The 14,438-nt window shown below is 36.9% G+C and overlaps 1 protein-coding gene across 1 annotated transcript; it reads right to left on the reverse strand.

Moving 5' to 3' along the window:
* Window positions 1-6,954: 6,954 nt before the first annotated feature.
* Window positions 6,955-10,434, reverse strand: LOC132092585 (transcription factor Sox-7-like). The gene is made up of 2 exons (XM_059498879.1): window positions 9,975-10,434; window positions 6,955-8,766 (listed from the first exon to the last, which is right to left on the reverse strand). Exons 1-2 carry the CDS (start codon window positions 10,417-10,419, stop codon window positions 7,814-7,816), a joined length of 1,398 nt encoding a protein of 465 aa, XP_059354862.1. The 5' UTR covers window positions 10,420-10,434; the 3' UTR covers window positions 6,955-7,813.
* Window positions 10,435-14,438: the final 4,004 nt, after the last annotated feature.

Here is a 14,438-nt window from a genome sequence, read left to right on the forward strand (position 1 = left end):
GTCTCTAAAAGTAGCCCTCTTTTGGATTTTAGAAGATTAAGTGAATTGTTTAATGGTTTTCGCAGTTCATACAGGTCATAGATCACTGGAACCAAAAAATTCCAGAGTATTGGGCTGTCACCAAAAACTCTTTCCAGCAGCAGGACAGGAAATGACGTGACTTTTTACACAGACTAAATGAAAGATCCACATTGCAATTAGGAAGCACATAAGGAACATCCTCCTCCACATTGGGGTTAAGAATTATGACACTCATGGGAGCTCCTGTGCTTTACAAAAACAAGTCTGTAGAGTTTGCAGCCTACTAACACTGACCCTGGTAGGATTTTCACAATATCAAGATCTGCATCAGCAAAGGATTCAGTAAATCTGACTTTGGGCCACTGATTACACCTACTGTACAATGCATGTCAGCTCTGTATGTATTGATGTTAAAAACCTTTATTCTGAAAATTCAAAAAGCTGTGGAAAAGCACTTCCAAGGTTAAAGTAAAGAATTAAAAGGGTGTTTGTTTTGGGGTCAGTAAAATAATCAGACAGGATACATTAAATTGATCAAAAGTTAACAGTAAAACATTATATTTCAAATACATGCTCTTTTAACCACCTATGCGTTAGAGAATCCTGAAATAAAGTTTCCACAATAATATTAAGCAGAATAACTTTTTAAAAATTGATTATAATAAGAAATGTTTCTTGAGCACCAAATCAGCATATTAGAATGATTTCTGAAGGATCATGTGACACTGAAGACTGGAGTAATGCCAGCTGAAAATTAAGCTTTGCCTGACATTAATACTTAACATTTTAAAGTGTATGTAAATAGAAACAAGTTATTTTAAATTGTAATAACATTTCACAATATAACTGTTTTTACTGTATTTTGATATATGCAGACTTGTGAGCATAAGAAGCTTCCATCAAAAACATTAAAAAACGACCTTTATATATTTCAAAATTTGTAACTATCAAGGTGTGCACGTTATTTTTTCAAACATGTTCTGATATGTTGTCAAAGCCTTTTTGAACAGTTCCATGACTTATTCCGTTTGTTTCTATCCATTTGTTGAGCTGTTTCATTTTTAAAACATTAAATTTCACATTACACAATTAGTATGCATAGCGAAAGTATCCTAACAATGCTGAGCAGGAGGACACGAGGCATAAAATGTTGATATTGGAATCGCTTACCTCTGAGAAGGAAAATGAGGAAGCTGTATTCCCTCTCCCGTGGTTGGCAGTGGAACTCCAGCCTCATTTTCTCAGTTAATGGCACCTTTCAGTATCTGCAGTAAACAGGTGTTGGACTCAACACGGCTGGCGTATTCACAGGCAGGTACAGGTGGGTGGCCATTGGCTGCTTGCAGCATCCCTCAAGTTTTCCTGGGGTTCCCATCTGTACCCATGCGCTGGCACCACTACATGGCACAGGGCCCTGGGTCGGGTCTGGTCCATTCTTTAGCTGGCCTTGCACCACGCCTGCACCACATCTGCTCGCTGAGTCTGTTGTACTACCACAATGAGCAGGAATGCAGGAGAACAGCTAGACCTATAATCCCCAGCCACCAGTAATGGATGCCAAATATGAATAGTAAGCAGGTTATTATTCTTCTCGATCCACATGCTGGTATGTGTAGTGACCATATTGACAGACACAGACTCCTGTTCCATTTGGAAGGTTTGCGCGTGAGTCTCTGACATACCAGAGTGATTAGGTAGACTAAAGTGAGGTATTCGTTCTGTAAAATCACAAGGTCAATGTCATTGTTTCCCCTTTAACTACACAGCTGTTTTGAGCAGACTTGTATAGGACATCAAATATGTTGATTTGAATTCATTTATTTATTAAAGTTATTGTGTCTTGTTATATCTCATAATTTTGACTAAATCACATTTTTGAGCTTATGTCTCATAATTTTGACTTTTAGCTCACAGTTGCAATGTTATTGCAATGGTATCTCAAAATACAACTTTTTAATCTCATAACTGTGACTTAATATTTCACAATGTGAATTTATATTTCACAAATGCCACTATATCTCACAGCTGCAATATTCTCATAACTGTGACTTAATATTTTTCGATGTGGATTCTTTCCTAACAGTGAGTTAATATTTAATCATGTCACTTATACCTCATAATTGCAGAATTGTATTTCTCATTATTGTGACTTAATATTTTATGATGTTAATTTATTGCAGCTAACTTCATATATCACAAGTTTACTTTTATATATCTCACACTTTGAATTTCCTAATTGCAACTATATCTCACATTTGTAAAATATGCAGTACTTTGTTATTTTAAAATTTATCTTAGATTTACTCCTTTTTTACTTCAAGGTTGGCTTCCATAGATTGTTGCTATAGTGTAAAAACTTTTCTTTTCTCATCATTAATTGTGATTTTTTTTTTCTATTTACAATAGTACATAGTTACAATAGTTTTTAAGAGTTTTACAATACTTATAATAGTTGTTGTGTATTTTTACAATTATATTTTATATGATTTAACACAATTTAGTTTGACTGTACAGTTTAACTTCACAGTGAATAGTAGCAGGAAATAACTGTGACGTAGTACTGTGTTCAGTCATAACTGTAACTGTATGAGTACTATGCTGGCATAAATAAATTATGCACTGCAGTTGCATTTTTTTACTATTAGCTGGTTTATTCTGCTCCAAGATCTCAGCCGAAGAAAACACATATAACCATAATGGTGACTTTGAAAGAATAATGCAATGTGTAATTTATTTTTGTATACAATTTGCATCTGTCTGCAGAAATGTACACAGTAAAAATGACAGTATTTTATTGTTTATTCTTGAAAACCCTTGCAATTTTACAGTGTACAGTATGTGCTGTCTAACTCATTTTAGCATATGGGTTGACGTTATCAGGTGGCTTTTGTCCACACCCAGCCAGGCTTATGATCAGAGCTCGAGCCAGTATGTCTCCAACAGGGGCGTCAGTTTACATGACCTTCTTTCCCTCAGGACATTAAATACTTTACCCAGATGTGCTCAGCAATGTTGGACATGTATACACGCAGTGTCACACCATCAGAATGCGCATGCTGGAGCACTCTCAATGTGACGTCACTGCTGGGGAAACAGGAAACAGTTGAGACTACCTGACATCCACGTTCCACAGAACTGACCTGATAATGGAGCAGAACCAGTGAGCAATCAGAGAGAAAAAACAAGTAGAGTCTATAAAAAGGAGAAATCTGTTAACTTAAATTATATACCTTTGAAACATAAAGGCTGCTGAAACATAAACTGCTGTTATGAGATAGATGCAAATTCAAACAAGAATTTGAAGTTGTAATGCTGTAGGAAAGTGTGAAGTGTTTGATTAGCAAGGTGAATCATAAACTTAACATAAATAAAATTAAAATTATATTAATGCTTTTATCCAAAGCGACTTACAGTGCATTCAAGCTAACACTTTTTACCTAACATGTTTTCCCTGGGAATCAAACCCACAACCTTGCACTGCTAATGCAATGCTCTACCACTTGAGCCACAGGAACACTAAGTTATTATAATAGTCAAGTTTACTGTTTGCATATTTAAATTGGATGCATGACCTAATTTTACACATAACAATACACATGACATTCTGCACATTAACGTAATTCTTCAGGCACAGTACTGAGCTGGCCAACACTCTGGCCTATTTAAGGAACATGGAAACAGGGGCCATTCCGTGGGTGACACTGAGTGCAGTTTATTCTTAGTCTGTTGCATGGAGAATTATTCAAGTTTCACACAGGAAAAGATTGTAGCAGATGAGTTGATTGTTTGCCCTGGTTTCCTGAAAGTCTCCACAGCGACTACAATGGCCACGGTGTTTGAGAATATTGGTGACCTAAAACCTAAAACAGGCTTTGTCATGGTCACTGTATATACTTATATCTTGTGGTATAATTCAGTTAATGTGTCAAGTAAAATATAATTGAAATATTGGATAATATTTTGAAATATGACCAGTGTCTACTTTTTAGTGCTAAACGCAGCTGTTTTAGCCAAAGAATATGCACACTCAACACAAAACGTCTGATGCATATGGCACACAAAAGTGGAAACACTTCAGGAGTTTCGAAGTCATCATCGGATTGGTTGAATTATACAGGATCTCCGGGAGACGTGTGTTCCGCGTTCTATAACGTTCGGCCTGGAAACAAAGACACCGTGGCGCCAAACCCCCTCATGAAAGAAGAAAGCCTAGTGTTTACAACTGTGACGACGAGCACTTATCAGGGTCAACTAAGCGCTGGATTTTTTTAGTATTTATAGTTCGCAGCATAGAATATTTAAAATACGTCCAAGAGTTTTACACATCTGTTATTGTGACAACATTTCCACACATTTCCACAGTGCTCAAGTGTGGCTTGAGCTCTCCCCTTTAAGTCATGATTTACACATCTGAATATCAATGAAACCATTTTCCTTGGTTTCACAATACTCAATTAATGATTGTAAACTGAGTTTGGTTTCTTTAGAAGACATATCTGTATTGAATTTACATAACTCACAATAATCCCATGCTATGGGCACAGCCACTAACACAAGCTGCAGCGGAAGTTTTTTTATGCTACTATTTGAAACTTCTGCTTTTCGAAAGTGGAAGTGTGATGAACACCTATTTTATGTGCCATATAATGCATTAAACGTTCAGTCAACAGTCCGTGGGCGTGAGACTACTGATAACGCAACTAAATGCAACATCACTGATTTAGCTGAAATAATAATCAAACACACTCCTCAAAACTCTCCTTTATTTCTTAATTTATTTAGGTTAATGTGTCTGTGAAATATAATTAGAATAGTGGATACTATTTTGCAATATATTCCAGAAAGGAGCTTCTGAAGGCAACACTACATCGTTGAAAGAATCAAGTGCTCACCTAAATGGTCCGCAGTTTTGCATTACGAATGAATCAGTTCATTATCAACAGTGCTTTTCTGATATGCAGTGTCAAAAATTTGATTCATTATAGTGGCTTGGTTCGCTCTAAATGCTTTCCTCTGTGTAATGGTAGAAAGTCGAGTCATTTTAGACAAGTTTTCGGGTGATTCATTTAATCACTCAATAACAGATCAAATGATTTTCCAATTCCCTGTGCCATGGACTCATTTATGTAAATAAAAGTGTGTGTTTTTTGCATTTAATATAAATTTGCCTGTTCAAGATTGATATTGTGACCCTAATTGAGATATAATAATTTATTATTGCAGGATACTATTTTGTATATTTTTTAATACAAATCGTAAAAACAAAAGTCAAAATTTTGCTCAAAAATGTCTGTCAGTCTGTCTACTAATATTGCCTACATCAATGTGTAATTGAATATTTAATTGATTGAATACATTCTCTGTTTTTTAAACCAAGCACGCAATGACGAGGCCCATTTTTAATGTATGGAATCATATTGATTTTAATGTGTGTGTGGTTTACCATGACACAATGCCCTTCCCCAAGGCCAGTGGAGTAGGTTATATTGGGTCCACTTACTCTGAACCTAGAGGTGTCTGGGTCACAAGCCCCAATTCAAGCCTCGGCCTGGGCTGGTGGCCCCAATCAACCCCTCTCTCCTAAACCTTAAGCATTCACTCACAGACTGTTAATAATGGCCTCACTTGTGAAAAGAAATTGGAGTCTCATGATAAATGTCCTTTGACTGAAACATTTCATAAAAATGAATACAACGCCACGACTCACATCATTACCATGAGCTACTAGCACTTGTCTTTGGAGCCAGTAACAGAGACCGATTAAGAAAAGCTGTGCTGAGCCCGGTGTGTGGCCAAACCAGACGAGGGTCAAATCGAAGTCCTAAAAAAATCAGAGTGTGAGATATTAATCAACGAGAGCCATGTTTCCTCCCTGCTAAAATGAACAGCAGGTTCCCTTTCCCTCGCCATGGGCTCTTTTAATGCGGGGACCGGCCGGGGCCCAAACATCCTGACGGAGAGAGGCTTTACTCTTATCAGGCAGGAAACACTGCTTCTCCGCCACATCCTCTTTACAAGAAACACGACTCAACCGTTCCCAAAAAACGCAGGAAGACCAAGCCAGACTCCAGGATTTGTCAAACGCCACCACCGCCTCCCTCTTTCCCCCACTTCAGATTCCTTTTATCAGAAAAGAGAAGGAGTTTGAAAAGAGAGGGAGAGAGAGACAGAGAGAGAGAAATAAAAATGATGAACGTGTAAAACGTGGACGAGGTGTATTTATTTATTTCGCAGAGATTATGAAAGTCTGCATCAGCAAGATAGGACAGGCAGCAGAAGGGGGCGAAGGTAGGGTAGGAGGGGTGTTCCAGTGATCTGCTTAAGACACACACCCAGAATAAGACGAGGGGAAACAAAAGGCCTGTGGAGATGGAGGCGGGGAGAAAAACAGCAGAGCCTGTTTTACACTAATCCTCTGATCCACAGAGGAGTGAAACTGAGTGCATAATGGGTGTTGCTGATAGCAAACTAGGAACTTAGGGTGGATGCCGCCAGTTTCCAACACTATGGTTATGGCAACGCACAATAATAAAAAATGTAGAGGTCAGCTTCTTGAAAGGACCTCAAACGGTAGTATTCAGTACTAAAATATATGTATGCAAAAAAGCTCCACAAATAGTGGAAAAAATAAATAAACATTCAGTTAAATATTTTTAAGAAATAACTGTGGATGAAAAGAACATTTATTAGTATCTTGTAAAGAAGTTTATATACTATAAGTTTATAAAAACAAATTTAACTTACATAAAGCAATTATATACTCACGAGTAATAATAATGATGATAATAATTAAAATTAAAAAGAACTGAATAATTATAACGAAGCTGAAAATAAACCTTTAACTTCCAATAAAGCAGTTTATACTTTCTACTACTACTAAAAGCGACCAAAAAGTCTTGATCTACCAGTCATTACAAAATCAAGAGTCACCTGTATTTATTTTTTGTTTTTATTAAGTGGCGTCCAATTTAGATGGGGCCTCAGAACATTCACTTTTAATATATCACAAAATGAAGAGCATCTGCAATTTTTTTTTTCTTAAGTCCAGACCTACAGACATAATCATTGTGCTGTACTTAAATGGGCATAAACAATGCAATTTATCATGAAATCGGCCAAACAGAATGGCGTTCAACAAACATCAATATTGATACATTAATTCGCTTGTTATTGACATCAGTGAGGATATCAAAAGTGAGAACGCTAAATGTATAAAACTCGAAATGTAATTTCAGTTAAATTAATATGGCAAACCTAAATTGACATACAATAGTATTCATTATTATTATTCTTTTAATTGTTTATGAGTATACAAATAAAATTTTTTGAAATGAAGGTAAAGGGAAATGAAAGGGAAGAATTTCCTTCAAAATTAAGTCCTATAAAGGAAGAGACCAGCCTCACTTAAATAAATCTTGAGGTAAAACAATTGAGGTTCGAAAAAAAATCAATTGAATATATCTGGACTGAAAAAAAGCAATACAATATGCTGTAATGCAAAGCAATTCGATATATAAATAAGCTTTATAGCATATGTACATGCTTTTGTGGCAAGATATGAGAGCATTTTCTATGTTTGTCCATTTTTTCTTTTACTTCCGTTCTTCTTTTGGAAACAAAGATGGGAATGAACTTCATTTTTTTTTATCTATGCATCCCTGAGGTGTCCTTTGACTTCCTGTAGCTTCTCTTTTCCGCTCCCTCCGCAGCCTTCCTTTCACCTGTCAGTCATATTGCTGACCCTTGACGAGCCCACAGTCTCTGTCTGTGCCAACTGTCTCTGTTTTGGTGTTTATGAAATGCTGTAGTTGTTGTAATAGGCTGCCGTGGCATCGGCCAATACGGAGATGAGACTGGTTTCTGAAGTGCTGCTGGAGCAAACAGAAGCCGGTGTTACCTGGATGTGTCCCGTGACTGTCATCCCACCGTGTTCAGGGTGATAACTAGTAGAATTTAGGTACTGGTCGAACTCATCTCGGTCTACTTCACCCAGCAATTCAGCCTGGCTCAGCTGATCCAGACCCTCCATGTGCCCCTGCTCTGGAGGGGGCGAGAGCTGGCCCAGGTGCCCCTGATGCCCATGATGGATCTGAACTTGCGGGAACGAAGGGCTGTAATAGGACAATGGAGGAGATGTGATAAGGGTCGCCCCACTTCCCTGATGGGACATTGGGATGTGGCCCAAATGTGAGCTCCCACAGTGCAAAGGTACATGGTGGGAGTAATCGGGATGGTAGGGGTGTGGACTGCTCATGTGCACCGGGGTGGGACGCCTGTCATCTGGGCAAGAGGTGGAAGACGAGCAGGAGCTGGTGGAGACTGAGCTGGAGGGTGAGTAGTAGGACTGGTGTTCGTGATCCACAGTGTCCAGAGGCGACATCTCAGGTGGCGTGGGCAAGCCATATGGGTACGTATCAAAGCTGCTGTTGGAACTGGTGGGATCTCTGAAGACCCTGACGCCGGGTAAAGCTGCGCTGGGAGAACTGAAGCTGACACTGCCACTCACAGCGCTCTCGTCGTCTTTATCGAGGGGGTGACAGCAACCTCGGGGGGAGTTTTGGTCGGGGCCGAGGGTGGTCAGGAGGAAGCCAGGGTCCACGCGTTTACAGATGCGCTTCAGCTGCTTCTTCCTACGGGGACGGTATTTATAATTGGGGTAGTCCTGCATGTGTTGCACCCTCAGCCGCTCCGCTTCCTCCACATATGGCCTCTTCTGCGGCGGAGTTAAAGCTTTCCATGACTTTCCTGTTGGAGGGGAAAAAACAGGAGCATTCGACTAAATACTGTATATTTAAAGGATCAGTTTGAAGTTTTTGAGATTGCCCAGTTAGTTATTCCATTTACAATCACATTAACACCAACACAAAATCATTAACTGCATTATTAGTTTTAAAAATAGTTTGTCTGCTTATACTGTGCAGCAAAAAAAGTTAAATTAAATGTCTTCATAATTTTTTTTTTATATTTCAACTGAAAGAATAAAAAATAAATATTCATCAGCTAGTAAAATTGCTTATGTCAGTTATAAAAATAAAGATATTTTTACACCATAGTTTTTTTTAATCTTTTAAAAGGTACATTATTTGTAGCTTGGCATTCATTTTATAATGTTTGGAATATAATATTGGCAGTAATTAAACTGAGTTTATCATTTCAGCTTTTAGGAATACTTTAATAAATTAATAAATAAAAATCCTATAAATGCCAATAACTGTTAAAACAGGTCTGCAAATTTATCACAACTGAAATAATGTATTAAAAACTAAATAACAGTATTAAAAACTAATAAAAAAAATACTAACATACAAGAAAAAATAAAAACATAAAATCAACTTCTTAATTCATTATCCCATGAAGTTTTACACTTTTCTTTCAGTTATTTCTTATACAAACCCAAAGATCCGACTAATTTCAAATGAATGAATTTGAAATTATTTCTATTATTTATTTTATATTATTGTTTTTTAATAGATAACATATTTGTATATTTTATATGAACTCAGTTCTATATAGTATTTATGATTGGAATAAAGTCTCCCACGTGTAAAATGATAATATGCGCTCTTGATCTGAATAAAAAATAAATACAATTTATATCACACTGTGATTTATTTCAGTTTAGTTTCAGTTCAGGTTCGTCTCGAACCGATTCAAGTTCTCTGTGTGCTTTACGCTTCTCAAGCTTACACAATTACTTATATCTTTTAATTTTTGTATAATTAGTTTAGTAGATATTAAACATCCCACTTTCTGAAATCGATGCATGAAAACGAAACACAACTGGTTCAAAACTGAATTTTCTGTAACAGAAGATGAAGCCTCACAAGCCTCACAGTGATATTAATAACAATCTCCTACTGTAGTAATAATAATAATAATAGTCTAATAAAAATAATAAATAGGAGCTGTTAATAATAATGATTATTACACAAATAGTATTAATGATGTCTTACCCAGCATCTTGCTCAGCTCCGCGTTGTGGAGATCGGGGTTCTGCACTGCGAGTCTCTTGCGCTCATCTTTGGCCCACACCATAAAGGCGTTCATGGGTCTCCTGATGCGCGGCTCCGACACCTTGTCCGCGGGAGCTCTGTGGGAGTTATGACCGTCAGGTACGTCCGCATTTCCCGCAGAGCACTCAAAGCTCTCCGGCCAGGACGAATACGCGCTTATCAGAGCAGCCATGTGCGCTCTCAAAACTTCAGATTCCCTTCGTCTCAGACTTTGTTTCTCTGGCGCGAGGGTGACCAAGAGTTTTTCTTTCGTTGTTGAATTTCGTAAAAGTTCAATCAGAGATGACTTTGACTGAGCAGCTGGTGGCTGAAGAGCACTGTGAGAGAGATGAGTGGATGGTGCTCGACACCCTCTAAAGCTGTGATTCACTGTTTTCTCCGGCATTGGGAAGCGCTTTATATGAGAGGAGCAGCTTCCAGCGCAGGCCCACGGGAGGATCTCAGCTCCTCCTTGACTGAAACCTGAGACCGGCAGCGACAGAAAAATCACAGGAGACTAAAATATTTCAATAGCTTTACTACTAAATCACGTCATTAGCTCTTCGTTGGGTTTGTTTTCATGACATTATTTTGACGGAGAGACAGACATGGTTTTCAGTCAGTGTAGCAGACATTTCCTATAGGACAACTCTTTAATAAACAATTAATAGAATTATATTTTTATTAAAACCTAAAATATAAGCTATATATATATATATATATATATATATATATATATATATACACACACATTTTACAAGAGTTTGGTTGGATATACTAAAACAGGTTCTCAACTATTATTTTCATATTCATATTTTCATATTGTGTGTCACTGGATGAAGGCTATTGTTATAGGCACAACATGCAACAAAAAATAGCAATCAGAAGCAGGACTGGGATTATCCATTTTATAAATTTTGATTTAAAATATGGAAGCCTGTAATAAATGATGATGCCAGACTGAAAAGAGTGTGAGTGGGGTTAGTTGGCATACGGATATAAAAATTGAAAAATTTATAATTAATTAATGTTGGGGTTGGTAAAGATTTGCAACATAAATTTAGTCATGTTTCAAAAAAAGACTTATTCTGTCAAGAATGTTTTACCTGAGCACTTGACTCAATAGGAGCAAATTAAAGCTTTTGTTTCCAGTAGAGACATCAAGAAGGAATAGTGTGGTAACCAACACCAGTTTGCTGGAAAGGCAACAAAACAATTCTTCATAAAATTATATGTAATTAATTGAGCATAACATTTTAAATATAGCAACGGTGTTGAAATGTTGCTTTAAATGGAATGATGTATTTAGATAGCAGATATTAAGATTTTGATGGGGCCGCTTGTATGTGTCCAACTTTCAGCAGAATTAATGACAGATTATACATTCTCATTATTCATTTTCGCTTGAGGAAACATTTAACTTCCATTATGAAACAAGACTTTTCCCTGTACAGCATCTACATGACTTACTCATCGAAACCAGTTGTTCTGCACAATGATTCACATGTCAGACTGTTCAGATCCACTTCAGGTGCTCCATACCGACTTGTTTTGGTGTTTAGGTTGAACTCCTCTGTTGTCACGATTAGATGGAGGAGTTCCTGTTTACAGCTTTATCTGTGAGCTGCAGCAAATACAGGAAGAATTCAGAATAATTCAGTGATCTACTCAAGAGAATCTGAACCGAGAAACTGGTCCCATTATTGATTTCAGTGAATGTTAAAAGTATCACGTTGACTGACCTTTGAATTTCTTCCTGTAAGATGTCGGAGAGTTCAAAGGAATGGCAGGTTCATGGAACAGGCAGAGGATGAGCACCATTAAAAAGAGGGAGTCATTCAATGAAGCAACAGGAAGAGGAGCTTGATGCCCTTGATTTCAAAAACATTACGATAGAAAAATGACATTTTCTGCTCTCCTCATTATACCTGCGTATGCTGGGGTGTGGCAAACTGGATGTGTGAACTGTTTACTCATTTGTGCCCTTCACTAGATAAACATCTTTCTGGTTCTGCATTTTGTGGCATGATTTCCTGTTTCACCTGATTAACATTGGGGAAATGCAGACATACCTGCTGCTTCTCAGTAGGTGTTTGCTTCAACAGATAAACTTGGCATCAAGAGTTTTGGAGAAACTCTTCATAATTTAGTCACATGACCAAAATTTTGTACAATTTAAAATAACTGTTTTCTATTTGATTATATTTTTTAATGTAATTTATTAATTTAAGTGTAGTAAAGTGTATCAGATACTCTAAACAGGGTAAGGTGTGTCAGTCGATGTTGAAAATTATTCACTACATTACAATTAGAATTATTTCCTGATAAGCGTCTGAACATGACACATTTATGTAGACATTATTTGAAATGTAAATGCAGTTTGACCTTAATGATGACATTTTCTGATGTAATGTGTATGTTATCTGTTTATGGCAAATACTTTAGTGGATTCATTTAACTGAAATATTCATGGCTGTTACCTATACATTTAAATTTAGATCAAATACAATATTATCTGTTAACAATGGACAAGATCTCACATATCATAACATAAATGCTCTGCCAATAAAGATTTGAAAACAACTGACCCGTGTATGTTAAATAACTGAACTCTACAGTAACAGCCTATTCTGATGTAATTACCATTTCAAGATTTGGAGTTAAAGTTCTGTAATCACATTTAGTGTTTACAGAACTTTTTTTGTCCCATCTAAAATACAAGAAACATCTGAAAACACTCTTACTTCATACAAAACGTCTAAATTAGATAATTTAATAAAATATAATTGAATATAGTAAATCACAATTTAAAATAAAAAGGATAAATCTGACCATATGTCGGGCAATATATGTCACTGGACCACTTTGTTTTAATATATTTCAAATATATCCATCCTTAGAGAACAACATAAGCAAAATGTGATACATCTAGCATCTTCCCCCACTCCCCATACCTATTTAAGGCTTTAACAAAATTATCTGCCTTTTATTTATTTATTTTTTTTTTCTCTAAGAAACAATCTTCTCATCCTTCCCCTTTTGACAAGTACCTTAAAGGATTCTGGACATGGACCGTGGGAATAGGTAGGATGTAGCTCCATTATTTAATCATCACAAACGGGTTTGACGATGCCTTCAGATTAACCTCAGATGCAGATGCCATTTATAGCGGCAGTCATGACACATAAACAAACAAAGCCGTCGCTGTATGGCAGATTCCACAATTATTGTTCTGATTAACATAAGCTGTCCGTTTCCCTTTCCCTGTTTTTGCTCCATACGCCCACTCGGACTCCAAACAAGATGATCTTGTTGGGGTTTCTGCTATCCTCTCAAAACGGCATATTGTTGAAACTGTTACTCTATGAGTGTCTCTTTAATAAATTCATGACAGATGCCCACAAAGTTGAACAAAGTGCACGTGAAGGTCAGTAACATTGGATTTGATTAATCTAGTAGAACAGGACCTCCTTTGGTATTGCAGATTTCAAGAGGATCAATATTGACCGTGTGACAAGGTCATTAGGATTTTAAACAAAAGCATCGTATTTGCTGCCAGTTACTCTACATCAGCTCATAAACTTAACATACACTGGATAAGCTGGGCCCAATGCACAACATTACCATTATGAAAAGACCTCAAAGCTACACATTAGTGTGACAAAGAAAAGCAGGGTCACGCAGAGCGGTGTGCTATTAATCATACACTTACAAACAAGCGAAATGTGTTTGTTTAGCGTCATCATTAAGGATACGTGCAAAATAGGTGAGATTAAATTTAAGGCCCATGATCCATGTCCCAAAACTGTCTATTTGAATAAATCATACTGACAGTAAACACTGCTGACATGTTGGGCTGGTCAACTTATTCCAAAGAAGACAGCGACAAATCTGGCAAAACAGCAGATGTGAATCGAGACTGAAATACTGAACAGAAAGTCATTTTTATCCTATAAACTAATTAAGAACATAAACTGCAGTGCAAATAACTATTTCGTCACTGAAACTATCTTAAATTGTCACTCTTCAGTCATCCTTTGCTGTAAATAATTTAAAGGGAACAAGGGGTGAAGGGGCAGACACCTTTACACAATTTGTACAAGTAATATTCACAGAGCCGGTTTGTCAACATTGCATAAGTTGCATGCATATGAAGAATGATTTTTTTTTTAGTGCAATGGAACCTGAGGTGACTGTCACCACCTGCCACAAATTTGACAATACACCACAGACACAATAACAGAGATATTTTAAACACAATTCTTTAGTATACTCCACAGGACCATGACTGGAATAGATCTACACTGAAATGGCAAAATAATGAACAGAGACATTTGTTTTGAATATTATCAGTAATTTCCAATCCATTTAAGCAAGGGTTTGAAAGAGTGCATGAGAGCAGTTTAATATTTAATATCGTAGTAA

The sequence above is a fragment of the Carassius carassius genome, chromosome 18 (genome assembly GCF_963082965.1).
Source record: "Carassius carassius chromosome 18, fCarCar2.1, whole genome shotgun sequence".
NCBI classification, from domain to species: domain Eukaryota; kingdom Metazoa; phylum Chordata; class Actinopteri; order Cypriniformes; family Cyprinidae; genus Carassius; species Carassius carassius.